This window comes from Clupea harengus, chromosome 13 (assembly GCF_900700415.2).
Source record: "Clupea harengus chromosome 13, Ch_v2.0.2, whole genome shotgun sequence".
In the NCBI taxonomy this organism is placed as follows: Eukaryota; Metazoa; Chordata; class Actinopteri; order Clupeiformes; family Clupeidae; genus Clupea; species Clupea harengus.
The window spans coordinates 25,052,694-25,080,475 of record NC_045164.1 but is presented as its reverse complement, the minus strand read 5'-3'; the positions used below and the strand labels follow the sequence as shown (position 1 = coordinate 25,080,475).

The 27,782-nt window shown below is 45.6% G+C and overlaps 1 protein-coding gene across 2 annotated transcripts; it reads left to right on the top strand.

Annotated features, from left to right (window-relative positions):
* The first annotated feature begins 179 nt into the window (after positions 1–179).
* chst15 (carbohydrate (N-acetylgalactosamine 4-sulfate 6-O) sulfotransferase 15) lies at positions 180–27,782 on the top strand. Of its 2 annotated transcripts, XM_031578801.2 has the most exons (9): positions 180–643; positions 16,972–17,630; positions 17,833–18,172; positions 22,055–22,198; positions 23,294–23,450; positions 24,843–24,999; positions 26,325–26,472; positions 26,783–26,949; positions 27,024–27,782. In XM_031578801.2, exons 2-9 carry the CDS (start codon positions 17,208–17,210, stop codon positions 27,045–27,047), a joined length of 1,560 nt encoding a protein of 519 aa, XP_031434661.1. In that variant the 5' UTR covers positions 180–643; positions 16,972–17,207; the 3' UTR covers positions 27,048–27,782. The 2 variants fall into 2 exon arrangements, with proteins under 2 accessions (XP_031434661.1, XP_031434660.1); XM_031578800.2 differs by having other exon boundaries at positions 181–643; positions 26,783–27,782.

The following is a 27,782-nucleotide window of genomic DNA, read 5'->3' as shown; positions in this document are numbered from 1 at the left end:
AACACACACCTTCACTTTGTGTATATTGTTTGTCTTTAATAAAATCTGTATATTGCTTGTAATTGTGTATTGTCTGTATATATGTCCATTGTCTTGAGATACACTAACGGCCGGAACCAATTTTCTTGCGTGTGTTAAAAGACTTGGACAAGTATTCCTCTGAATTGATTCCGAATCTAATTTTGGTTTCGTGACTATTCTCTCAGTGTAAACTATGAAACGTCATTTTCCAAAAGAGTTGAGATGAGACTGCTAGTCTGCTTGAGATGAGAACACCTACTATCCGTCCTACCGTACCGTGACAGTCAGCTGATGGTAGAAGTAAGTGAGTGATGCGCGTTTTCCTGTTTCTGTTCTCCGGCGTTTCACTACCCCCTGTCGACACACTGACAGCTCAGAAAACCTGAGCATGACCGACCGGGCGTGTGTGTGTGTCGAGAGAGAGAAAGGGGTTTCAGCAGCAAGTCGAAAATGAGCAGATGAATAAGGCAGACAAACTTGTGAGGACATCTTAATGCCATACGGTTTGAGAAAATTCAAATTCAAAATCCATCATCCTTGGTTCGGATATTTAACATTTACCAAGACGGCGAATGAAGGACGTCCCTGGAATAAACCAAAGGAACTTATATGGAAAGGCATGGTACGTTCACGTTTCTCAAGTTGGGCAACTAAGAATGCTATACACTGTAGCTCAGTGCTAATGTAGAGACCACTTGTACATCTTATAAGCACGCCAATTATCTGTTTTTCATATGCGTTTCGGCAACTAAATGACTTGAATCTCGCCAGCAAAACGCGGTCTTAACATAATCCTCCCAGTGTGCTTTACTTGTGCTGGTATTTCCATATGAAACCGGCAAGTCGAACTTTCAAATTTCAATTTCAATAAGAAACGGTCATTAGTTTGCCTGCTCGACACTGGAACGAATTCGATTCCGTCTGCCACGGTTCATCGGGAAAGATGACGGTAAAGGTACAGTTAGATGGTCCGCTGATCGTAGGCATGCTTGGAATTGGAAAGGTTTGGCGAGTATTGGTGTATGTCCTTTGAAAATAAGGTTCCGAAGCGATGTAGTTTTAGAAACATTCAAGACTGTGCGGTCCGGACTCCGTGTGTCAGCGCGCGCTTGGTATTGCATAGTGATTTGCAGTAATTGTTATGACGGTGTAAGTTGAATGGCATAATACGATTTAATCACAGATCAGTTCAAAGAATCCCAACATTTGGACATAAACCAGTATCATTCTTCACACATTGCATACGTAATGATTACACATGATTTTCCTTCCCTAAATCATAAGAATATATTGACCTGATGGAGTCACCTTCATAGAACTGGAGGAAAAGAGAAAAAATGACCTCAGACTCATGCAATTTTCAGGTAAGGACAGGTGGACACTATGTTTGAGATAAGTGCCCATAGATTGTGTTGCTCAATGTCTTGGGAGGTGATGGGTGCCCGTGAACCATCAGAGAATGTCAGGGTTGGCAGAACCTTATCTGTCGGAGTGAAGCTTTTTAATGTTTCACTGTGTGAAAAACAGCAAGGGAGCTTACCCATACCTCACGCCTGAGCCAACACAGCCAACTATACAGATACCATCACAGGCAAACACAGGTGAAAAAACACTGGGAGGACACACACACACACACGTATGCATGCACACACACACTTATTACTCAAGACATTGACTTTGGTTCTGACATTGCTATTTCAGTCGGCTCAGTTGGGGCGTAAATCTAGCAGGTCTGCACAGTGATGTAGATTACTTTTATTTGCAATTACATTTTCAGTTCAGTTTTGCTTTGTTTTTAGTCCCAGTATAAGGGCCTGTGTGGAGGACGAGGGACCTTGCCCGCTTAAAGCACGGTGAGAGGAAAAACAGCTCTTGTCCAAATAGTTGATGGAAAGGTTCTGTCCGATGGAAATTATTCGCTACAGTCCCACACCCACTTATTCCAAACTTGCAGTCATTTTGCATGAGACAGATGGAATAACGTCAGAACCTCAGCTGAGGACCACCTCAAAGGTCACCAAAGGTTCTGCCCGCCACAGCCTCATCTGATTGGCTACCTGGGATGAAGCTGCCAAATGCTTTGAAAGGAAAACAGCTAACACTCATTAGGCGTCGTTTCTCTGTTTTTTTCCCTCTCAGCTGCTGCACAACAGCTGTCAGAATGGCAGCCGCACCAAATCACAACACAGTTGTCCCCATTAGTGCGTTGGGCTTTGGATTTCACATGACACATTATAACACAGTCCACATTTGTGTTTTTAAATGATGGATTAATCTGTGTTTCAAAAACGGAGTTTTCTAGTACTATGCTATTTCTTCATTTCACATTTTCTCAAATATGATTGTTAGTTTTGCTCAGATGTGTCTGAGGTGTGTGTTATTGCTGCAGTGACTCCTGGGAATGTGGCACAACACACAGGAAAACCTGGATTTGTCAGACGTCAAATGAGCCGGTGCCGTTTCCCCCTGACATTTAGCTTACTTCCTGTCTTGGCAGCCAATGAAAGGAAGCGTGGGGCTGGGCTGACAGATGACCTTTTAAGTCCTACTCAACCATCATGCAACTCATGCAAACATCTCAAACTTAACAGCATGTAGCATTGGGTGGGGATGAGGTCATTGCCAAGAGACTAAAGTTTTCCAGTAATTAACCAGACAATCTCATTTCTACCTGCCTAAACTCAGGTATGGCAAATGTGTTTTGGGTCTCTTTCGCACTCCTTTGTGTATTTCAGGAGAGGAACGCTTTGATATGACAGTGGACATCGTACTTTTACGGTCTTGATAACATGCATATGGTAAAATTTAAAGCACGGAACAAGCTAGTTCGCTTTACTTTAGCTTGGGGGTCATTCCCAAATGCTTGGGTGGTATCAGCACGTTATCACCTGGAAAAGGCAGCCCTGCAGTTTGTGCCACATAAAATTCATTCTGGATAAAACTCACGGTGTGTGACATTTCGGCCCGAAGGTGGATGTTTACTAAACTACTAAACTAAAGCTCTACCTGTTTTTGTAAAAAAAAAAAAAAAAACAGATCTCGGTACAATAAGAACCAACTGTCCTTTACACTTTGACTGGACCTGTCTCTTGAAGGCTCTGGCAATCGCGAGAATCCAAGCCAAATCAAGATATATAGAGGTAAAGAGAAGCAAAGAGACAGATAAATAGATAATGATTGATTGGAAGAGCGGGTGAGTGATCATGAGGGCAAAAAACGGAGGGAGGTCTAGGCAGAGGAAAGAAAGACAGAGAGGGAGAGAGAGAGAGAGAGAGAGCGAGAGAAGGAGAGTGATAGGATGGCTAACCTGATGGAGAAAGTAATTTGATTCTAATGTGATTTGTGCCTCTCCATGGCTGGTGATTCATGTCCGCTCGCGTCCAGTGTTTCTGCCTCTCGGCGGGCCAGGCAATCTTTCAAATCCACTGGAACCACTGGGGCTGCTGATGAGGAGTTAGTCAGTAGGGTGTTACAGTCACGGAGCCCTGCAGCCTAGGCTAAATAACGGCAGGGTAGAAATGTATCAGAACCTGGGGGGTTTATTTCATGTCTCATGCAAGAGAGACAACAGGACACTGACCCCCGTCTCTAGAGAAAATATTGAGTCTCTGTAGGCCCCTTGAAGCCCATGTGAACCACAGTGGAAGTGCACTCTCATATAGGCCTGGAGCATGTTTGTATTTGTTTGCATAACATGCCATCATGTTAAGCTTGTCGTGGGTTGGTGAGTGCGTGACACATGCATATGTATGGGCTGATAAATGTGCGCTTGTGTGTTTGTGAGTGTGTTTGTGTGTGCGCGTGTATGTTACACACTCCCCTCAAGGCACTGGAAAGCTCTCCTGCTACTCTGCTTGGGCTAGATAAGGCTTGAGAGAGCCTGGCTCTTCTCCGATGGCTTGGGGATCGAGCCAGGCCTCCTCTACCCCCTGGCGCTCTCTATCCCCTGGACCACCCAGCCATGTTGCGCCCCTGCCCCCCCCTGTACCCTCAGCCTCCCCCGCCCTGTAACCTTCACACCAGGCAGGCGCTTTTCATCTTCATTTGAAATAGAAACACAAACAGAGGTGAGCCACGGACAGATGGACGGTGGAGTGCGGAGCGCTCGGGTGGCTTTGACTGGTCCCTGTTGGACTGTACTCTGCCAAATGGTTGAGGCTGTTGGCTGTCTCTTTTAATGGCGCATAAAGAATCATCTGGACGGCCTTCCTCCTCACCGCCCGTAGTGGAGTGGGAGAAAAGAGGGGGAAGCGTGCTGAATGCGCGGCTGCTTTTCATGTGTTCAAACTGTGGGGGTAACCATGATAACAGGCTTTTGATTCCCACAAAAGACATGCAAATATTAGGCTGAAGGCACACGCTCGCGTGGGTAGAAATGAACTGGTGAATGAATGAAGAGAAAAGTGACTAAAGTAAGAGACTAAATGAACGAGGGAATAAATGAAGGAATGAAAGGGTGAGAAATGACTACTGTTTTCTCCGGTGTTGATGGCAACTGCGGTATTTCACAGGCTCCTTTGCAGGTACTGTGTATTGAGCCACTGAGATTTACTGCCCCTCTCCAGGACGTGTAATTAGCCTGGGTCAGGCTTTACACATTTTATGGGCCAGGCCACTTCAAGAGCCTTCTTATTGCCACTTCAGAACACAAGTGCGGCCTATCACCCAGCACTGCTTCCCCATAGCTCTTCTTATGTGGAAGGGAAAAGCCCTATCACCCAGCACTGCTTCACCATAGCTCTTCTTATGTGGAAGGGAAAAGCCCTATCACCCAGCACTGCTTCCCCATAGCTCTTCTTATGTGGAAGGGAAAAGCCCTATCACCCAGCACTGCTTCACCATAGCTCTTCTTATGTGGAAGGGAAAAGCCCTATCACCCAGCACTGCTTCACCATAGCTCTTCTTATGTGGAAGGGAAAAGCCCTATCACCCAGCACTGCTTCCCCATAGCTGTTCTTATGTGGAAGGGAAAAGCCCTATCACCCAGCACTGCTTCACCATAGCTCTTCTTATGTGGAAGGGAAAAGCCCTATCACCCAGCACTGCTTCACCATAGCTGTTCTTATGTGTAAGGGAAAAGGTCTGGCAATGGACTGCGGCACTACAGCACAAGCTCATATGACATTTTTCAGCATATGAATAGGTGAGTTATTACCTAGTGTGCATGCGTGCTTGTTTGTGTGTGCATGTGTGTGTGTGTGTGTGCATGCGTGCGTGTGTGTGTGTGCGCACGTGCGTGTGTGTGTGTGTGTGTGTGTGTGTGTGTTTGTGTGTATGTGTGTGTTAGCTAGCTGAGGTAAACAGTGGGGGAGCCTCCGGCAGACAAGCTGCTCTCTCTTCTCCATGGTTCACCTTTAATTCCACTTCTACCTCGTCTCTTTGAATGCTCAGTGTGAGGCGGATTATTCCTCAGAAGTTTCTTTTGTGAGGAGAAATGGAACATTAGGCTGAGTCTTCGCCCGGGAGCCGAGAGGAAAGGGAAGCGTCACGAGGCATTAAACAAAAGGAGGACAGAAGGAAGTCCCTGGTCACGTCCGTGGGAAGACACCTGTGAAACAGTAGGAGGACGCCTCAGCGTGTCGATCTGTTTGTTATTATGTCAGGGCGGCACAGAAGCCTGCTGGAAATGAAACAAAAAAAAATCTCACGTTGGCGGACGGCTGACAAATGTCGCTCGCAGCCCACATCTGCTCGGCAGATGTTGGTCGGACTGACCTCATGGGGTCTTGGTGTTCTGTTAATCTGTCAGCAACTCATTTCCTCAATGTCATTTCCAATGGCAGCATCATTTCTTTTGTTTTGTGAGTTTGTGAGTTTTTTTTCCAGTGACAAATGCCACATTGCCTAAATATAATAAGTGCTCACGAGATGCATTTGGTTAATGGCCTATTGTTCGCCAGCGCAACAGATGCACGGTTGTGCGTAGCTGTGTGCGTAGGCGCCAATACGCCTTTCACAGCCCCCATCACCATGTGTGTGTTTGCTCTCGCAGAGACGGATGGGGGTGAGGGATATTTATGGAATGTTCCGCTGACAAGGATCTGTCCTTTTCATCAGGGTTGTGGTCACAGGGGCAAGACCTTGGAGGGCCAATTTACGGTAGCTTTGTTGTAAAATTTGCTGAGAGAGAGAGAGAAAAAAGAGAGAGAGAGAGAGAGATGGCAGGGATGCTGGTATTTGCTGTTTTACGTGATGCGCAATTGAATGCAAATTTTCTGGCTCTGTGGAGATTCTGCAGATTGCAGACTTTCAGATAATAACCTAAATGATTAATAAATCAAAAACAAATTCGGTGTGAGCCTAAATCTGGCATCTCCCTGTGGCCATAGCTTGGCTATTCAGTCAGATGACAGATTGAAAAATGGATCTGTTTCTCCGGCTTTGCACTAAATTGGATCAGAATGGGAAAAAAAAACAAAGTGACCCATGCATTTTATTTACTGTTTTCCCAAGCAATCATCTCGTACATCAGGATGTGTCACATTAGATGATGTGCCAAAGAGTCAGAATGGAACATCACCGCGTTTGATGTCTTTTAATAAATATGTCACATGGCTGTCCTCCTCCTCCTCCTCCTCCTTCTCCCCCCAGTCCAGTTTGGCCCACCAGCCTGTCAACCTCCTGATTTACACCCGTATTCTCTTGTCTCAGCGCAATTAAATCTACCTTGGATTGGCCCTCCTGTGTCAGAGCGGTTTCATTTTAAGAGAACAGGTCCACATCTCCTGTGTCAGAGCGGTTTCATTTTAAGAGAACAGGTCCACATCTCCTGTGTCAGAGCCGTTTCATTTTAAGAGAACAGGTCCACATCTCCTGTGTCAGAGCGGTTTCATTTTAAGAGAACAGGTCCACATCTCCTGTGTCAGAGCGGTTTCATTTTAAGAGAACAGGTCCACATCTCCTGTGTCAGAGTGGTTTCATTTTAAGAGAACAGGTCCACATCTCCTGTGTCAGAGCGGTTTCATTTTAAGAGAACAGGTCCACATCTCCTGTGTCAGAGCGGTTTCATTTTAAGAGAACAGGTCCACATCTCCTGTGTCAGAGCGGTTTCATTTTAAGAGAACAGGTCCACATCTCCTGTGTCAGAGCGGTTTCATTTTAAGAGAACAGGTCCACATCTCCTGTGTCAGAGCGGTTTCATTTTAAGAGAACAGGTCCACATCTCCTGTGTCAGAGCGGTTTCATTTTAAGAGAACAGGTCCACATCTCCTGTGTCAGAGCGGTTTCATTTTAAGAGAACAGGTCCACATCGGCCGGGTGTTTCCATCCCCACAATTGTCACTGCAATCATGGTGTGCATAGAGACCAGAATTACGCTGAATGCAACTGGACCAGCCTTTCACCGATCCAATCAACTGGACCAGCCTTTCAGACATCCAATCAACTGGACCAGCTTTTCACCGATCCAATCAACTGGACCAGCCTTTCACCGATCCAATCAACTGGACCAGCCTTTCAGACATCCAATCAACTGGACCAGCTTTTCACCGATCCAATCAACTGGACCAGCCTTTCAGACATCCAATCAACTGGACCAGCCTTTCACCGATCCAATCAACTGGACCAGCCTTTCAGACATCCAATCAACTGGACCAGCCTTTCAGACATCCAATCAACTGGACCAGCTTTTCAGACATCCAATCAACTGGACCAGCTTTTCAGACATCCAATCAACTGGACCAGCTTTTCAGACATCCAATCAACTGGACCAGCCTTTCAGCGATCCAATCAACTGGACTGGCAGAGGAGCCGGCTGGTAAATCAAACTCATCCCTTAAGACACCTTTTCCCCAGGGGAAGGGCTTCAGCTTCAGCTCAGGTTTCAACAGATTTCTTCCCATTTCACGTGATGCCAACAGATCTAGTGGCTGCATAGGTGCTAACCATTTGTAGCTGGCTTTTCAAAAAACACACTTCTTTTTGGCCATTACCTAAACCACTCCCCACATATCACTGATTGGCCCAAACTAAAAAAAGTTCCAGGCTAATGAAGACACAAGAGCTTCAGCACCACTATCATTAATCAGAACCGGGCTTTGCGACTCTTAGGTGCTGTGTAAACAAAGCATCACAACAACAACATATGGAGCTGATGTAGTTGTCACATATGAAGATGTAGACGATGCTAAAATGATTGATGGGCCAAAAATCGCTGGCTCATTAAATACTCTGTAATGCATTCCAATTATTTACTGGCTGTTTCGAGTTACTGGATTAATTTCAAGCATCTTATAGTTAGATAAACAAAACTCGATGTACTCTCGTGTCAAGAACAGACTTGGAGGGAGCTGTATCATTGACTGGTAATGTGATTGGTCCACATTGGCGAATCAGAGAGCAGTGCCAAAAAGCAATCAAGACAGTGGTGGGGACATGATGAGCAGAAGGTGTCGGTGCCTTTGATCTGGGTGGGAGGTTGCTCTTCAAAGGCACTCAACTCATGATGAGAGCCCGTGGGAATCATGGAAACTGTCCAATATTAAAGTCTTGTCTACTACACACACACACACACACACACACACACACACACACACACACACAGGTTTGGTCAGTTATGGCCTGAAGACCCCCCGAATAAACCACACATTTTAGTTTACGAAGAACTTCTCATGCATTTGATGTAGTAGACACACCAAACTCTCCGTGATGGGTTCATTTTACGCATGAGGGACCGCGAGAAATGACACCACATCACGCACCTGAATGGCAGTACATCTCGGAGGCATGCGCTTTGTAAACGTTCAGCATTAAGTCCCTAATTGAAAGACCAGCGTGTGATATAACCGAGGCGGTAATGATGCGCTGTAATAGTCATATTCTCACATGCCTTCCAGGACTTCTCCCTTGGAAGTTTGAGGAGGCAGCTTCCCACACACACACACACACACACACATAAAGACACACACGCACACACATACACACTCCTTTTCTGATCTTATTTCACACAGCTGCGGATGGTGGCGCTGGGACGAGTGGAACCGAGACAATCATTCATGGCATGTTTTGACAACAACGCCAGGGTGTGAAATTCACAGTCAGTGTCACAATGAATGTACTCTTTTTATCTGCCTCTTCCACGTAGATTAAATGGGTCCGAAAGAAATGAACGGTAATAGCCAGGAGAGATACTATATATTAGCCAGGCCTTCAGAGATCTTAAGTGTTCTTGGAAAGAATTCCTTTGTTCTTGCACAGAGCGGAATCATTTCGGTGTTTTTCTGAAAGAGAGGACCGCCTTGAGAAATGAAGGTTTAGGTGTCCATTGATTACACCATCGACATGATTTTGCAGCGTTGTACATGCAAGTGAATGCCATCTGCCAAAGCTCTCATAAAAGATTCATAAGGGCTGTAAATGAGGATAATAGAGATCTATTTTGTTTTTGAGAATTTGGAGAGAGATATCAGTGTGAGACAAGTGAGAGATGTCGGTGTGAGACAGTGAGAGATGTCGGTGTGAGACAGTGAGTGTGGCTTGAAGAATTGGTTCTCATTAATGACTTTGTGATTTCTCTTATAGAGAATCATTTGAGGATTCTGCCTACAGTATACTCTATTTTTACCAAAAAATACTTTAACTTTCTTTTTGAGCAGAGAGACAGATCAAAGTGTGTGTGTTTGTGTGTGTGTGTGTGTGTGTGTGTGTGTGTGTGCCCAAAAGTGAATGTGCTCCTGTGAGAGTATATAGTATATTCAGCCTTTGAAAAAGTACATCTGTTCCTCTGGGAGAGACCCTTTCTCTATCAGCTCTTTTGTGTTTCTGTGTGTGTGTGTGTGTGTGTGTTCCTAACCATCAGATGTCTACCCTTGAATCAGCCTGTGAGTGAGTAAGTGTGTCTGTGTGAGCTGATATCTGTGTGTGTTACCGACATGACTGTATGACCTGCAGCCTTTTGAACACCCCTGGCACGGCCTCGACATGCATTATTCACCAGGACCTTAATTCTTGTTACTTTGAACACCCCCCCCCCTCACCCTCCATCTTAAATGAATTGTGATGAACATTTAATGGCTGCCGGGGTCTTTGTTCCGTTCTTGCCCCGCGGCAAGAGGCTGGCACTCCTGCTCGCCTGACGTCGCCTCACAAAGGACGTGGCACTAACGGGTATGGCAGAAAAGAAGCCAACAGACTTGGCAGAGGCGCTGGCGCTCAAGACTGTAGGAAGAAGACGGAGTTCTCAAGAGTCTGGAGGACGAGAGCATCTTTGGAACAGGCCAGAGAGTCAAAGTCTTCCTTTTTACCTGTCCATTTTTAAAGGGAACAGTGTGGCTGACTGAATATTGAGATGGCCTTGTGCACAGGCTTCGTTATGAGTTTAATTTCAGTGTGTTTTGTTTTGATTTTGATTTGTCTTTGTCTGGGCCTATTTGGGTGAAACAGTATGATGAGTTATGTAAGACACATTTTGGATGGCGTTCAGTAATGATACGAATCAAGAGCTGGGCCTCAGACAGGACTGTGATAAGGCCTTGCGTCGCCATGGATAGTCTATCTGTTTGTACATTGTGACCCACCTGTGCAAGCTTGTTTTGTTGTGAGACGCACACACTTCAACTCACACAGCTACGCACACACACTCCAATGTAGCCATTCACATTAACCCTAACAGACACTCAAGTACATAAACAAACACACACTCTCTCTCACACACACCCCCCCCCCCCACCCACACACACACACACATACATACAGCCCTCCTCAGATCTATTTTTAAGTTTTTCCAAGCGTGTTTCTGTGGTTTCTCTCTCTCCCCCGTGGTCCAGCACAGTGCGCTGCAGGATCGCGTTCCCTTCCGCGGTGGCGCTCCAGAGTGTGGGCAGCCGTGACGGGCCTGACCTCGTACCCAGATTGTTGGCATTCCAGTCCACGGTTCCCCACTCCGCTGCCTGCTGATCCATTCATCATGGCACCGCCTGCCGCTAACAGAGCCACATTGTATGCTCGGACAGGCACAGTCTAGCACTGGATGGGGACGGTGCCAACTCCCCGCTCCCTCCCCGCCGCCCCCGAGCTGTAATGCCCACGCCCCTCCTCCAGCCTCATCTGCGGCTCCTCTCTCGCAGAGGGGAGTGCCTCTCTGGTCTGGCCCAGGTCTGGCCCAGGTCTGGCCCAGGGCTGGAGCTGTCTGCTGTCTCTGCACACAAGGAGGGACGTTTACAGTGAGGGGAATAGGCTGGAGGTTGTCGCACAGCCCCCCCCCCCCTCCCCCCCAAAAAACCTAAGCCTAAATAGTTTTAGGGTTGCTCTTTCGTTCCTTTCAGAGTTAGTTCCATGTAGGCCTCTTCCTCCGCTCCTAGATGTTTGTCTACACACACACACACACACACACACACACACACACACACACACACACAGTTTCTTTTTATTTCTGTGTGGATTGTACAGCTATTCACATGCGCTCTCTCTCTCTCTCTCTCGTACACACACACACACAAACATACACGCATGGACACTTGCTTGCAAACACAAACATATGCGTACTCTATAATCTCATTCTAGAGTCAGGAATGTCTCTCTCTCTCTCTCTCTCTCATACACACACACACACACACACGGTTTCTTTTTATTTCTGTGTGGATTGTACAGCTATTCACATGCGCTCTCTCTCTCTCTCTCTCGTACACACACACACACACATACACGCATGGACACTTGCTTGCAAACACAAACATATGCGTCCTCTAGATTCCCATTCAGGAATGTCTCTCTCTCTCTCTCGCTCCAGTAGAAATGAGCTCTCGGGTCACACCATAATCATGAACCGGAGCGGCGCTGACCCACGCAAGCACGTCTGATGGAACACTAATGGACAAATCAAACTGGCTTTAGGCGCTTAAGCCATACAGCTGGGTAGCCTGATGACAGTCATTAGCAGAGACATCACCTGTGAATAATTCATCCATTTACAAAACAGATCTCAATATACGCTGATTCCACAGTTACAGTGTGCAACCCCATCTTCTCTGGATTCCAACTTTTACCACTCAACCCTCATCTAGAGTCTGGAGATCATGCTGGCATGCTGGCTATCAAGTTAAATGTTGATTGTCTGCAGCAACTGAAAATCAGAGCCTGCGGAAAAGACTCCCCTCGTTTGACTGACATCCTTTTTATATCAGCTCTCCCAGGGCTATTACTGTGATGAAAAACAACTTGAGGCCAGATTCTTGAGCCTTGTGTGTGTGTGTGTGTGTGTGTGTGTGTGTGTGCCTGTGTCTGTGTGTGTGTCTGTGACTGTGTGTGTGTGTGTGTGTGTGTGTGTGTGTGTGTGTGTGTGTGTGTGTGTGTGTGTGTGTGCCTGTGTCTGTGTGTGTGTCTGTGACTGTGTGTGTGTGTGTGTCTGTGTGTGATTCTTGAGCCTTGTGCATGTGTGTGTCTGTGTGTGATTCTTGAGCCTTGTGCATGGCACCCACTTCAGTTGCATTTTTGTAGCTTTTTGATGTACAACATTACACTGGCTTATCAACCTCATCAAGAGGAACTTAAAATAGATGGCATCTTCCTGCCATCAAAAGGTCTGGTTTAGAGTGTTTCCTGTGGTTGCCTCCAAGGGTTCCCATAGGCTTTGTAAACAGGATATGAAATGAACAAAAAAAAGAAATGGATGTTATTTTGTAAATACTTTGATTAAAAAAATTGGCATATGTTCCATTAAAAAGTCAAAAAAGTAGAGAGAGAGGGAGGGAGGGGGGGGGGGGGATGGTAAGCTTCAACAAAGTTCAATAAAAAAAAAGTAGCTTTGAACCAAAATAATCAACTTGCTGTGAATCCCTCCACAGGGGTCAAGTCAAATAGACAAAAACACAGGGCCTGCCACACAGGGCCTGCCACAGTAATAGAGCAAGGACAAGGCTGTTCCCTCTGAGCTTGTGTGGGGCAGTAACACCCCAACAAAAACTGTTCATTTGAATCCCTACAACTGGAAAGCATTGGACACATTCTTTTCAGTCACACTGTGGCAGACTTCATGTGGCTTTATCCAGTGGAGCTGGTAGCATTCCAGAACATTCTGCTGCTCCACTTCGCCTCCTCCCCCTCTGCGCGCTGATGAGCGACAGTGGGAGACGCGCAGGGAGGAGCTCTCTGATGAATTATCAAAGGTTTACATGGATCTCCATCTCCCCCATGGAAATCTTTTCGTTCCCCTTTCCCCCTCACTTTTTATCTCTCTCTTCCTCCCCCTCTCTCTTTCTCTTCCTCCCCCTCTCTCTCTCTCTTCCTCCCCCTCTCTCTCTCTCTCTCTCACTCTGTTTCAGCATGGGAAATGTTCCAAATCAGCACCAAATCATCTGAGATGTTCTCCCGCTGTCACTCACGACCATAAATAAACTCTCGCATTGGCAGTGCTTCATTATCATTTTAAACTGTGCTCTAAAACATGTCCTGTTGTGTATTGAGAGAGGCTCATTTTCCCTCATCTGCCGCAGTGATAAGTTCTACAGTAGATTGAAGAGTCATTTTGAAACCCCCTTTAAGTCTTTTTTTCTTTTCTCTGTATACCATAAAGTGCATTTCTCAGATGGGGTAAATCAGGAAAGTAGCCCTGCGAATCGGTCTGCTACAAGGCTGGTTATTACGAGGGTAATGCACTACCCTTCCTCTCCACCTTAGCTGCCGTGGACTCGCTCGCCAACAGATCGATCGTGACAGCCTCCTCTCCCCCCGTGGGAGCCAATACCGTCTCTTCCTCTCATCGTACATCCAGCAGCTTACCCCACCCCCCCACCCAACCCCTTCACCCTCACGTCTCCAACCCCCTCACCCCACCCCTTCACCCTCACGTCTCCAACCCCCCCACCTCCACCAGGAGCAGCAGCAGCAGCATCCCCTCCCACATTTCTGGAAAGGCTGCTCAGACAGTAATGAGGATCCAGTGGGTCAATAACCACTAATGGTTCTGAGTGTCTCCAGCGAGAGCCTCTTCATCACTGCTGATGGGAGGAAGAGGAGGAAGGGTGTGGGGGAGGCAGCGAGACAGCGGCTGCCGGATCAGAGAGAGAGAAAGCAGAGGACGAGCATGAATTCTCTCTCTCTCTCACACACACACACACACACACACACACAGCATGCAGTGCAGAGGGCCCGGCTGCAAAGGGGCTGTTGTGAATCTCATGCGTGGCATATGAAAACCTGCCGCCTCTGCTGTGTTTGCCAAGCCCTCCTGTTGGTACACGACCCGTCTGTTCAAGAGACCCTGGCGTGGCATTTACAGCATAGAGAAGGAGCAAAACACACACACACACTCACACTCACACTCACAGTCACATCATGAGTGGAGTCGTCAGAGTTGGACTGCGGTTTATAACCTTCTCCTGAGGCAGTCTAATCTGCTACGGTGCTGGAGAGGAAAGTAAACTAAAACAGTTATGAGTCCAATAAGAGTGTGTGTGTGGGTCGTGCTCACGGTTGGGATTTCCCCCTACACACACACATCCACACACACAGTCACTTTTCTTCGTTCGCTTCCAGGAATAACACAACTCCCAAACAGTGCCAAGGAACCATAATTGGCCTTTTAGCTAAAAGTGCGAACTTGTTTTCCTTGCCCATCTGTGTCAGTGACCGAGGGGGCTGCAGCATGGGGATGTCATGCCGAGAGAAGCCAGCTGCCTGCAGATGTTGTTACGAGCCTCGGCGTGGCCGGAATGTTTTTGTGGTCACTGTGAGGCTGTTGGGGGTGCGCGGCGCGGTGCCGGCCCGGATGACCGGCCCTGCTTGGCTTCGTGTGCTCAGCTCCCACCGATTTTTTATGCTGGCTTACACTGATCTCAGCGCGCTCTCGGTACGTGTTCACAGGATCGTCTAAGCAAGAGTCATAGTACACATGCACATCTACTGAAAGTAGCAGAGATTTCTGCACAGCCAGACACATTTGTTTGTCGACATTCGGCACGGGCACACGCCCTTCAATGTTCTGTGTAAACACCCGATTTCTCAACTTGACGGAATAGCCTGGGGATACTGATGGCTGTTGATGGGGTTGGTCTCATGTTCAGGCAAGCCGTTTTGTTGTTGTTGGCTGATGTTGACACAGGTTTAGTGTTTTGCAGACTCACATTTAAAGATGTATGTTAATACAGGTGTCAGCCTGGAAGCACTCACATACACACACACACACACACACACACACACACACACACACACACACACACACACACACACACACACACACACACACACCATGTCAGTCAACAAGATGGGTATAACCACCCACATTGCCCCAGCAGGTAATAATACCACTGGTTTATGCAGTACTATAAATTAAGCCAGTTTCACCCAGTCTTCATATTTACATTCACCGAAGTGAAGCTGCATAAGCTGCAAAGTCTTTAATAGTGGTCTATAACTCTTTCCACTTTAAAAATTCACATTGCATGACACACCTAAAAAGTGGACCGACCACACAACATCATTTCGTGAGTTATGCACTCTTTCTACCAAAGCTAAACATTAAGGAAAATCAGCGTCAGATTTTTCTCCTTGAAAAAATCTACTTAACTTATTCTACTTAACTCACATATTTATTATAGACATATGTGGGGAAAAAACTGAAGAGTGACTGTGTGGAAAGTGCTGAATGTAAGCAAAGAAGAAGGTTTCACTGTAGTTGAATGTGTTGAAGCGGGTCTTTTCGGATGAATGTTCATCAATGTCATCGGCTGTGCGAGCGGTTGCCCGGGGAGCAAGCTTACACGGTTGATGAAGGGCATTTGTCAGATATCTCCTTGTTCTCCAGAAACCCTGTGCACTACACTGGAACGCTTTCAAAATGTGCATTACTCCGTTCAGTGCACAACGGTCACTACCAGGATTTCCCTAACAAACCTGTATTGAAGAGAACCTATATTGGGAACGCCTTAGAATGAATGTCATGCTTTAACTTTATTATTTATTTATTAACTATATCTTTATTCGGTTCACTCAGCCTCCAATGTCTTTTGTATCTTTATATCATAATAGCTATAGCCACATAGCTTTTTTAAAGCTTGATTTGTATGGAACACTACTGTAGAAGGCATGGAACTGTCTGTGAATGCATGCATACGTAAGGGAGTGTATTCATATGTCAGTATGTGTGTATGTTAACATGCAGGTGCAGAAGTGTTTATGTGTAAAGGCATACATCTATATTTCTCTTTGCGTGCGTGTGTGTGTGTTTGCAGCGTGTGTGTCTGTGTGCAGCGTGTGTGTGTGTGTGTGTGTGCAGTGTGCGTGTGTGTGTGTGCAGCGTGTGTGTGTGTATGTGCATGTGCAGCGTGCGTGTGTGTGGGTATGTGTTTGCGTTTGTAGGTGTGTGCAGCTTGTGTGTGTGTGTATTTGTGTGTGTGTGTTTGCTTTTGTAGGTGTGTGTGTGTGTGTGTGTGTGTGTTTGCAGCGTGTGTGTGTGTGTGTGTGCAGGGTGTGTGTGTGTGTTTGCAGCGTGAGAGTAGAGTGAGAAGGTTAGCAGCTGGTCTCTGGCTGGTCTTAATTAGTTCTCGCCTGAGGCCGATGGCCAGAAATGGATTACTACTTAAATCTGCTCCCAAAACACACAAAACACGCTTCCTCCTGGCAGCTGCAGCGCACCACTTGGTGTCTGGTGCGATGTTTGTGTGTGTGTGTGTGTGTGTGTGTGAGTGTGTGTGTGTGTGTGTGTCTGGTGCCTTGTTTATTTCTCGCCCCTGCCTGGTGCTCTTATTGACCCAGGGCCGTTTGCATTGGGCGGTGTAAATTTATTAACTTTTTATTTATAAGCCTTTGTTGCTGAGAACAAACAGGCATGAGGAATGCGTCCTCTCAGCTTGCTTCTGAAAGAGCACCAAAAGTGAACTATCAGTGACAGTTGAGGTAAAATATCTCCGGCCAGAACAGCTAAGTCTGATTGATTGCGTTGGCCTAAAAGGCTTAACATCTGTATTTATAGCTCTGTTTACTGTGGAGTGGGCTCATATTGCCTCTTTATCTCCACAGGATGAAAGGAGACTGAGGTAGAAGCCGATCTTGGTCTGCAGGGCCGACGACCGCAACGACATCTGGAGTGATTGCTGGTGCAGCCTGCAGGGCAGCATCTGGCCGTGGCTGCGATGGAGAGGCATGATCATCCTCTCCCAGATGTGTCCCACGGCTTTCCGGGCGATCTGGAAGCCTCCAGCTCCTGAGTCCAATTTAATTTACTGCAATCCACAAGATCTTGAGGCATCTCCCAAATGGACTACAAATATGGCCGTCTTAGCCTCCCTGTCCAGGCTGAGGACTTCAAAAGGGGGCCTGTCCTGCAAAGCGTGGGCGATAGGTCGATGAGCCTGCTGGCTCTGGTGGAGGTGAACAGGGGGCAATGGTGGCCCTGGGGCCACAAGAAGGTCAAGCTTTACAGTTTCCTGTTTGGACTGACAGTGGCCTTCCTGATCACGGCATCCTACGTCCTTAATGGTGACAAGAAGGGTCTTCTGCTGACCCCGTCGCCATACCACGTGCAGGTCGTGAGTAATACAGGACATCACCCTTATAACCTGACCTTCATCAGAGACTATGCCAGTGTCAAAGAGGTGGTGAAGAGCATTGTAGCCAAAGTGGAGTTCAGCCATCGAAGAGTGCCTGACCTTAAACAGCTGCTGGAAAATGAACCACATGTAAGTTCAACGTTTTTTAACTTTTATTCTTTTGAACTCTTATTCCTTTATTCATGTATATTTTTTATTGACAATTAATTGACCTTGACTGGAAAGTTACTTTTGTTAAACTCCTGTTGTTTTAAAATGCGCTGCTGTATAAATAAAAGTGCCTTGACGTTGCTTAACGAACGAGGCCACCGTCTCTGCATTTACCACACAGATATTTTCCGTCATCCCTCGGAAGTTCCTCACCAGCATCAAAAACCCCTGCTGGTTCGAGGAGCACACTGGAAATGGCACCGCTGACCCTTACGGGAAGAACGTGTACGCCCTCTACTCACGCCGCTTCCAGGCCATCTACGAATACCTGAGGAGCGCTTTAAGGGAACACCTGTACGAACAGGGAGGGAAACGGTACCGCCTGCGATGCCTCCCTTACTTCTACATCATGGGTCAGCCTAAGTGTGGCACCACGGACCTGTACGACCGCCTACGCCGGCACCCCGACGTCCGCTTCACTACCATGAAGGAGCCTCACTGGTGGACTAGAAAGAGATTTGGTAAGGAAAGAGAATTGGTAAGGCGTTCAGGTTCAGTGCAACTTCATTTGAAGAGATTTGGTAAGGAAAGAGAATTGGTAAGGAAAGAGAATTGTTAAGGCGTTCAGGTTCAGTGCAACTTCATTTGAAGAGATTTGGTAAGGAAAGAGAATTGGTAAGGAAAGAGAATTGGTAAGGCGTTCAGGTTCAGTGTAAGTTCATTTGAACCATTCATGCCGATAAAGCTTCAGAATTTAGTGTTATGGGGTTTTGATAGCACTCAAATGTGTATGAGGGGGGGGGGGGATACTACTTGATAGACTACATCCTGTTACTACTTGGCAGGCTACATCCTGTTAATACTTGGTAGGCTACATACTGTTACTACTTGGCAGGCTCCAGCCTGTTACTACTTGGTAGACTACATCCGGTTACTGCTTGGTAGGCTACATCCTGTTACTACTTGATAAACTCCAGCCTGTTTCTAATCGGTAGGCTAAATCCTGTTGTTTAAGAGGTTCAGTCGACAGAAACAGAGAACCGCTCAACTAGATAAGTAGTGTAGGGAGGTGCCCTGAATGACAGCCCAGCAGGCCTGTAATGCTGGCGATGATTTCCCTGAGGTGCTGTTTATGGTATGACTGCGTGAGGGCTGATCCAGGGGGTCATTCTGGAACGGCACCCAGAGCTGAGGAGGCTGCAGTGGTACTGCACCACGGCCCTAATCTCTCACAAACAAGTGCCTCATACGTGCTTTTATGGGTGCGTGAACACCCTCAGCAGGGCCAATGAAGCTAAGCCAAGCGCACAGGAAGAGACAAAACAAAAAGAGAGATAAAGAGAGAGGGAGAGAGAGAGAGAGAGAGAGAGAGAGAGAGAGAGAGAGAGAGGAAAAATCAGCATGAAATACTGTGCCATTTTGAACTGTGGGAGGAAAAATAAATGTGATTGTCCCGGTGAAGGGTCTGAAATCAAGGAGCTTTTTCACAGGTGTAGCAGAGTGGTGCAGTTTGTTTTCCTCTCCGTTTAGTCACAGCAACGAAATGCTGAAACGAAACTGTATACGACAACACTACCAGCAGTGTAGTAACACGCGGTGCCAGGCTTCCCTTTCAGTATATATTGTCTCTCTATGGCTTAACAATGAGGGATGTCGTTTCCCCAGGCGGAGGAACTGGATTACACCCAACATATCTTCCCTCATGACCAGGCTCTTATCAGTTTCTACGGCAGAGATAGGAGATTTGACTTATGGCTATAGTGTCAAGTATAGGGTGTGATTTCCATTTTGAAGAAATCTCATGCAACGCTCCCCCTCGCAACCATTTATCACTCGCACAGACACGCATGGTATTGTAATCAAAGTCAGAGACACACAAACACACCAGTGTCTGTACGTACCCATAATTAGACTCACTGTGTGTGCATTGTATATCGCAGCCGACTAGTGAATGATGAAATAACACACTGGATGGCTATTTATGGTCATTGACACAAGCATTTCCAAAGTGCTTGTGAAGCTGTTCTGTGATATAGTGTCTACGGAGGTGTTAAATATTTATAGGCCACTCTAACTCATGTGACTCATTTATATTCTGCAGCCTCTAGAATCTAGATGATTTACAGGAGGGTCTTTAGACTCTTTCAAAAGAATCTCAGTGTTCTCTGACAAGCTTAAGTTTTGCCAATCCTCAGGCAAGCAAATACTAAATGAACTAAACTCTCAGCCTGTTAGGTAATGCTTAATAAAGCAAGTAAATACTAAATGAACTAAACTATCAGCTTGTTAGGTAATGCTTAATAAAGCAAGTAAATACTAAATTAACTAAACGATCAGCCTGTTAGGTAATGCTTAATGAAGTGAAATGCAAACCATGCTTTCAACAGATTTGTTTGATTAAAAGAGTTCGGAGTAACTTTGGGACATTACTGACACAACAGTGAGAAGAGTGTGGCGAAACCATGACTTTGTTTCTGAAATACAACGCAGGTTTTATAAGCCACCTCTGGCCTAACAGCTGGGTGTAGTCAAGGACCATAAACCTCTGAGGAAAACATCATGGGCTGTTGCACTTGTTTCATCTTCATCAGCCATGTAACAATTTATGAAATTGCCATTTTCTGCCCAGCGGTAGCGGGATAATCTCATTTCATACCAGCACTGTGACCAAAAAGAATGAAACACATTCAAGCTGCAAAGATCACATGGCATTTTCCATTTGTGAATGCCTTTGTCTTTTGTATGCTGCGTGGGTGTGTGTGTGTGTGTGTGTGTGTGTGTGTGTGTGTGTGTGTGTATGTGTGTGTGTGTGCGTGTGGGTCTGCTCTGGGGAAATATTACTGATATGCATGCCATGTTCTGATAAGGCCTTAACATTGAGCTAACACGACCACACCACAAGGTGTGCCAGACTGAATGTAAATAATCTGAGCTGCACTATGCACTGACCTGAAAAGATCTGAATAGAACTGATGTGAATGAATAAATGAATGAATGAATGAACGGATGAATGAACGGATGAATCAGGCCCCTGTTTCCCAAGAGCGTCGTAAACCTAAGTAGTTCGTGGAATCCCTCTGACGGATCATCTTACGAGGCATCGTAACATGACAAGTAGTTCTAGGAACCGGCCGTAAATGGACAAATGCTCTGAATTAGTCCTAGACAGCTAAGAGGCTTCGCACTGAGGTCACCAGCAGGACACACAGGGAAATTACAACTCACAATACATTTATCAGTGTTATTGCAACGGTACGCTCTCGTTCTTTCATATATATTTCTAAATATATTATATTATATATTTTTTTGAATGACGTTATTTTAAGCTCATAAAAATATGATTAAACTATGGACACAAAATTGTCAAAGTTATGAAATGGGACCCTGGCAGAGTCAATCACTTGAGGTGATTCTCTAAGGTCTCGTAAAAGCTCAATGAACAAATAAATGGCCATCTGACATCTATGAGCCTCTCACTGAACAATGCATATGCAGAGATGGGCTGTTAACACAACTCAAAGCTTTTTCATAAGGGAATGACACGGTTACACTCCATAACCATCCAAACGCATTTATAGGCCCTACTGTATGAGAATACATGTTGTAAATAGCCTACGAGTTCACACTAGCACACATCAAACAAAACAAAATACTCATGACTGGCTATCTAACTAACTACATATTGCACACAGAAAGTTTGTTCGTTGTTTATGAATACGTGGGGTGTGAATATATATTCGCCATAACACCACTAGCAAACATGTTACACTAAAGATGTTTGCTTATAACACAATGCTCAAATCTCTTAGTGTGATAGTTAGAAATATTTAAACATGCTCATCCAATTCCCCCTTAGCTAGTCGTAGTTCATTGAGTTGTAGCTCCATATTACACTGTAATACACTATAATTATGATAATAATAATACAACTTAAAAAGAAGAATAATAGCTCTATACTACACTCCACTATTCACTAAGTCTCATTGTCCTTGGAATTTAAAAGCTTGGTAAAAAAAAAAAAAAAAACTCCATTTCTCCCTTTACACACACACAAGTGGAATGTGTCACATATCCTTCCATAGAGTTCCATATCTACTACCGTATACTTCTAAATGGCAGGCCATTAGCATGTAGGTCCTGTGAAGTTCAAAAGGCAGCTATGACGTCAACTGATATCACCAGGTATGATCTTTCAGCACTGTTTACATGGACAGCGTCTGTTAAGTAATATGTGAGAGCAGGGCACGCGTGTTCGCGTTATGTGCTTGTTTGGGAAACGCGTGTCAAAATTAATTCTATGAGAACTCGTCGTAAACGCTAAGATTCATCGTTGTTGGGAAATGGGGCCCAGATTCCTACGGCCCTGCACAGCTGACTGAATGCTGATTGTCTCCCTGACTCAGGTATCATTAGGCTGAGTGATGGTTTCAATGCTCGCTACCCCATGAAGGACTACCTGGATCTGCTTGACCTGGCAGCCTTTCAGATTCACGACAATCTCCTGGGAAACCGATCCAAAGGTCGTGCCAAGCGGGACATCATTATAGGTAAATGACATCATTATGACATCATTACGTAAGACTAAAAAGCATGCATCACTTCCGAGCCCCGTTTTTTGTAGTCAAGGTGGACCCTCAGCAAAAACAAGATTGTTTTCACACTTGCTGTGCAGGTGGAATCCTGTGTCTTAATCCTCTAATCGGAGATGGTTGGAGGCCGCTGCTGTGTCCGAGACTGAGGCACTGGCTGATTTGTGATCTTGTGATAAAACAGCATCACTGATACGGGGGTGGGAGGACGCTGTTATAATCTGACCAACCCTCCTGACCAAGGGTACAGTGAAGGACACAGACCCTGCTCTTCTTCTTCAGTCAAACATGTAGCTTTCTTTTGTTATTATAAGATGCAGGGACTGACACCTACATATTATGTGTCATTACATATCTTTTCACCCTATGTTTAACTCTAAATGGTGATTGTCCAGTCCTGACCCAATCTTGACCACGCTTGAATTGTATCGGACGCAGTGCTCACAGGCACAAAGGCCTACCTTGTCAACAATAAGTAAGGGTGACAGGTTGTTTGAAGGAGCTCATTTGCTATTAAAGGGTAGATATTAGACTCTAACAGTGCTTGTATTTGCCCTTCCTCTGGCACTGGACTGGCCCTGACTATGAATGTGGGGGTTGAATTATCATTAGCCTGACCACAGTGTTACTGATGAATGGGAACAGCACGGTACATCATGCAGGGTACCTGCTGTGCAGATCAGAAGAATGAGTCAGATCTTTAGAGCCGGTCGGCGGAAGGCCATCATCCAAATTCAGACTCATGTTGCTGCTAGAGCTCACATCCCAGATGGAATTCATTCGTCTTGAATTGGACGACGCTAACGAACATCAAAGCGGGTCCTTCAAGACAAGCCTTTGAAAACTACCCTCACATCACAACCTGACAGTACCGTAGCTTCCTTCAAACAGAAGATGCTACATGCTCAGGTGTAATGATCTATGAATCGACTATATCCAATATCCTACTATACCCTGGGTGAAATAAAGTTTAAAAAGGCTTACTTTATTTTTTTTTCCAGTGGGTTGAGATGTAAAGAAATGGTCGTGTGACAGCATCTTTTTGATTGGCAGGTGAAGCCAGTGCTTCAACGATGTGGGACAACAATGCTTGGGTATATTTCTACCACAATGGGACAGAGGAGGAGCCGCCATTCTTGGTGCAGGACTTCATCCACGCCGTCCAGCCTGATGCCAAATTCATTGTGATGCTCAGAGATCCAGTCGAGAGGTAGAGTACAGACTTATACTCTTATAGTTGTATACATCAAATATGCAGGCTGTTTATTCTCAATAGAAATGCTCAGAGATCCAGTAGAGAGGTACAGTACGGACTTATACTCTTACAGTTTTATATATCAAATATGCAGGCTGTTTATTCTCAATAGAAATACCCTCTAAATAGCTTAGCTCTAAATAGTTTAATTCGCTACTGTGGTATTTATGCTGATCTTGGTTGTTCATTACCTCAATGGGGAAATATTTAAATGTTGTGCGAAGGTGAAATCCATCCCCCTTCCCACCATGACACAAAGGGCCATCTTCACAAATGTGCATAGATTTGCTTTTCCATACAAACCATAACAATTTTTTTTTTTAAACTTTAAACCCCTACTTAACTCCAGTTTAGTCAGCTAAACTATAACCACAGTTGCCATACGGTGTAGCAAGCAAAGAAACACTCTGAATACGAGAGGGATGTGCAGTGGTCTAGAGGGGGGTAGGGCTGTCACAGACACATACATCAAAATGCCATGTAGTCATGTAATGAAGATCTCCAAGAAAACATGGCTAAGGCGAGGAAGAGATTAAAACAGGCCATGTTTGTTTGTGTGGTAGGCACACCGTGAGTCAGCATCTTCCTCTTCGGTTTGGTGCCGCTGCCGAAGACTGCAGTCTCACTCCAGGAATGTCTGACTCAGACTTTCCTGTGTGTTTTACAGAATTTTAATTACTTGTCGCATGTAATAAATACATTTCCCGCTTTTTTTACAACTGCTATATTTTAGGTTTTTAATTATTAAGTGATTCTGTGTTTGAACCCCAGTTATATACGGTCCCCTGCACCCACTGCTTCATTAAAAAATATCAGCCAGAGTGTGTTATTGTTTTCCTTTCAATGGATTTGCATTTTCAAAGACTACAAAGGCACACGTTATTCACAGTATCTGAATGTCATTGAAGAATGAATGTCAGGAGGTTATTAATGTTTCATAAAAAATTTGAAAGCAAAGATGAATTCCAAAGATGAGACCTTTTCACGTGGTTTCTATGCAATGTTATCATTGATACATGATATTATCAAGTCATAGTTCCAAAATCTTTATTTCATCACCTGTGATATCCATTATGATATTATTTGTATCTTAAATCCCATCTTCATGATATCACACGTAGTTGTAATAGAAATTGGTGTCAAAAGGTGGCGATCATTGCCTTAGTCCATTATCCCTAACCCAAATAAATCGATCCTGGGTTGTGTTCAGCGAACCCTACTGCGTCCGTGTGAATGTGTCCTGTGCTGTCTCTCGGGCGTTGCTCTGGGTCTCTCGGGCGTTTGCTCTGGGTCTCTCCTCCGGCGCTGTGCTCATGTCTGCCCTGTGGTTTTCTCCTCCTCCCCCAGACTCTACTCTGACTACTTGTACTTCGGCCTGGCCAACAAGTCAGTGGAGGACTTCCACGAGAGGGTGTCGGAGTCACTGCAGCTGTTGGAGGCGTGCCTGTCTGAGAGCTCCCTGCGTTCCTGTGTGTACAACACCTCCCTCAACGTCGCCATGCCCGTGAGTCAGCCCGCAGCTCGTTTCTTTGATAGGGACAGGATGAGAAGGCTGTCGCATCACGTGTTTTTTTTTTTTAACGAGTCGGCCTGCTTAATGAACCAGGCTTGTGTTTTCCTTTTTTAAATACGTACGCGCGGCATCCAGCCAAATTAAGGCCAAATGGTATGGCTGTTGGTTCATTGGCTACACAGTCATAACCTTTTGGGGGGTAATGTTCCCTGTGTCAGCGGCTTACTGAGAAGCGACTGCGTCTCACTGAGACAAAAGAAGAAAAAAAAACAGCTCCAGAATTGGCTCGAGCCGCAGTGTGAAATCTTTCAGTGGAATGGATACTAACTGCTGTAAGTCTCACACATTAAGAGGGTTTGTGCTGCCGCGGCGGAGACAGCAGAGCAGCGTGCGATGAACATGGACGGGGGCTCAACCGATCAGACCTCTGCCGTAGCATGACTAAGTAATGCCCCATTTAATTGAAAAGGAACAGGCTGGGAACAGCAGCCCCGTCCTGATAGCAGACACGTTCTTCCTAATGGGCCTGAGTGTGTCAGCGCCGAATGGCTCCTCGCTCGGTTCCTGGCGTCTTGATTGGGCTAAATGCTGTGAGCTCAGGTGACATGAGTTAGGCTAATGACCCACAGCTCTCTGCTATGTGCCTGACGCTGTGGAGCTCAGTGACGGTCCATTAGTGTCCTTCTCATAGGACAAACCCAACATGCTCTGCTGCAGACTGGCCGTTGTGTAGATGTGTCTTGATCTCGGTAGGGTAGTTGGCTTGGGCGGGCTTCATTTTTCCCAAAGCCTTTTTACACTGGACACAGCTGCGCTGTTGGTTGCCTCGGCCAGATGGATATATTCATACCATCAGAGGCTAGGAGAGCTCAGGTGGTTGAGAAACATGTTCCACATAATGACACCAGCCTTTGCTCATCATGAACGCGGATAATGAAACTAGCTGCTCACTGACAACTCCCAGGGCATGTAGAGAGGGATGACAGGAGTGAAAATCTTGTAAGTATAGTCTTTGGCGCACTCTGCTGGTTGACTGTGGAAGTACAGGACAGGTGACAAGTGAATCTCTTGTGGCCGTAAAACCAAAAAAAATGTCTTTCCTGAATCATTATGTTGGATCATTATGTGTTATTATTACTAATACAAATCACCAGGAATAAATGTATGGTTGGTTAAGTTACCTAGAATTTGCACAGTCTATAAAACATCTATTCTTTTTAGACGTTTTAGACATTTGTTTGAGTTGTGTACATGTAGGGTAGTCAAGAATGCATGTCCAGAGCCTGATCCATTTGTTTGTCCCTCTCTTCCTCCAGGTAAGACTGCAGGTTGGCCTGTACATAGTGTACTTACTGGACTGGATGTCCGTTTACAGCAAAGAGCAGATCCTAGTTCTTCGCCTGGAAGATCATGCAGCCAACTGCAAAAAAACAATGCACAAAGTCTTCAGATTCCTCAGTTTAGGTAAGAACCAAACCTTTCCTTTTTTTTTGTATGATATACAACATAACCTTTACCAGAAATGCCCTACTGATGTTAATAGTTTTGTTCTGGCTGTCCTATCAATTTGTGTGTCTGCACATGTGTGTAAATGTGTATACATATGTCTGTATGTGTGTAAATGTGTGTGTTTGTGTATTTGTATGCCTGCACTGTGTGTAAATGTGTATAAATATGTCTGTATGTGTGTAAATGTGTGTGTTTGTGTATTTGTATGGCTGCACATGTGTGTAAATATGTGTGTTTGTGTGTTTGTGGGGGTTGTGTAACTCAGGATCCCTGTCAGTGGAGAAGGAGGCTGAGATCACTAGGAGTCCAGCGTCCAACACCAGGAGACCAGCTGACCTGCACCTGGGCCCCATGCTGCCTGCAACCAGGGACCTCCTCCAGCAGTTTTACCAGCCCTTCAACCAGAGACTAGCCAAGATGCTGCAGGACAAGGCCTTCCTATGGACGCAACCCTGACAACAGGGACAAGGCCTTTCTATGGACGCAACCCTGACAACAGGGACAAGGCCTTTCTATGGACGCAACCCTGAGACCAGGGACAAGGCCTTTCTATGGACGCAACCCTGAGAACAGGGACAAGGCCTTCCTATAGACGCAACCCTAGGAACAGGGACCAGCCTCTCCTTAAACAGCGTTTTCATAAAGACGTCTTTTGGGGTGACCTCCAGGTGGAACCACTCCAATGTGACAGAGATGCAAAAGACTTTTTGAAAAAGAAAAAACCTTTATGACTACAGGGTTGTATGGAGACGTGTAGACTCTGTGGGTGTCGAAGCTCCTCTACTGTCCTTGCCCGTAGTGTGGAACGCCAGCGAGTCCGTCTGTGTGAGGTTCCAATGAATGGCGAAAGCTGCCAGATTCAAGAAACGTCCTTGAATGTCTCTCCTAATTTGCAAACTGCCTCTGCAGCAAGTCTCAAATGCACAAAAAGATATATTGATGAGTGAGTATTTCAGCAGAGAAATATGACTACTTGTGTGAGCTGCATATATATATTCCTCTTGCAAGACCTTGGCGGTTGTTTTTGTATCGGTGAGGAAGTAAGATAATGTATAAGGAACACCATGGGAAACGTCATGATTAACTCAAGACATATGTCCAAATCTAAAAGGGGTGGTGTGTGTGGCTCTCCGTCTCCTTCATTTGAAGTCGTGTCATTAAGTCTAACATCAACATACATCAGTCAGCGCTGTTTACTATTCACCATGCCTTTCATGCAGAGTACCGGTAATACATTTGAAACGGATGCACAAATTAACGTGTGT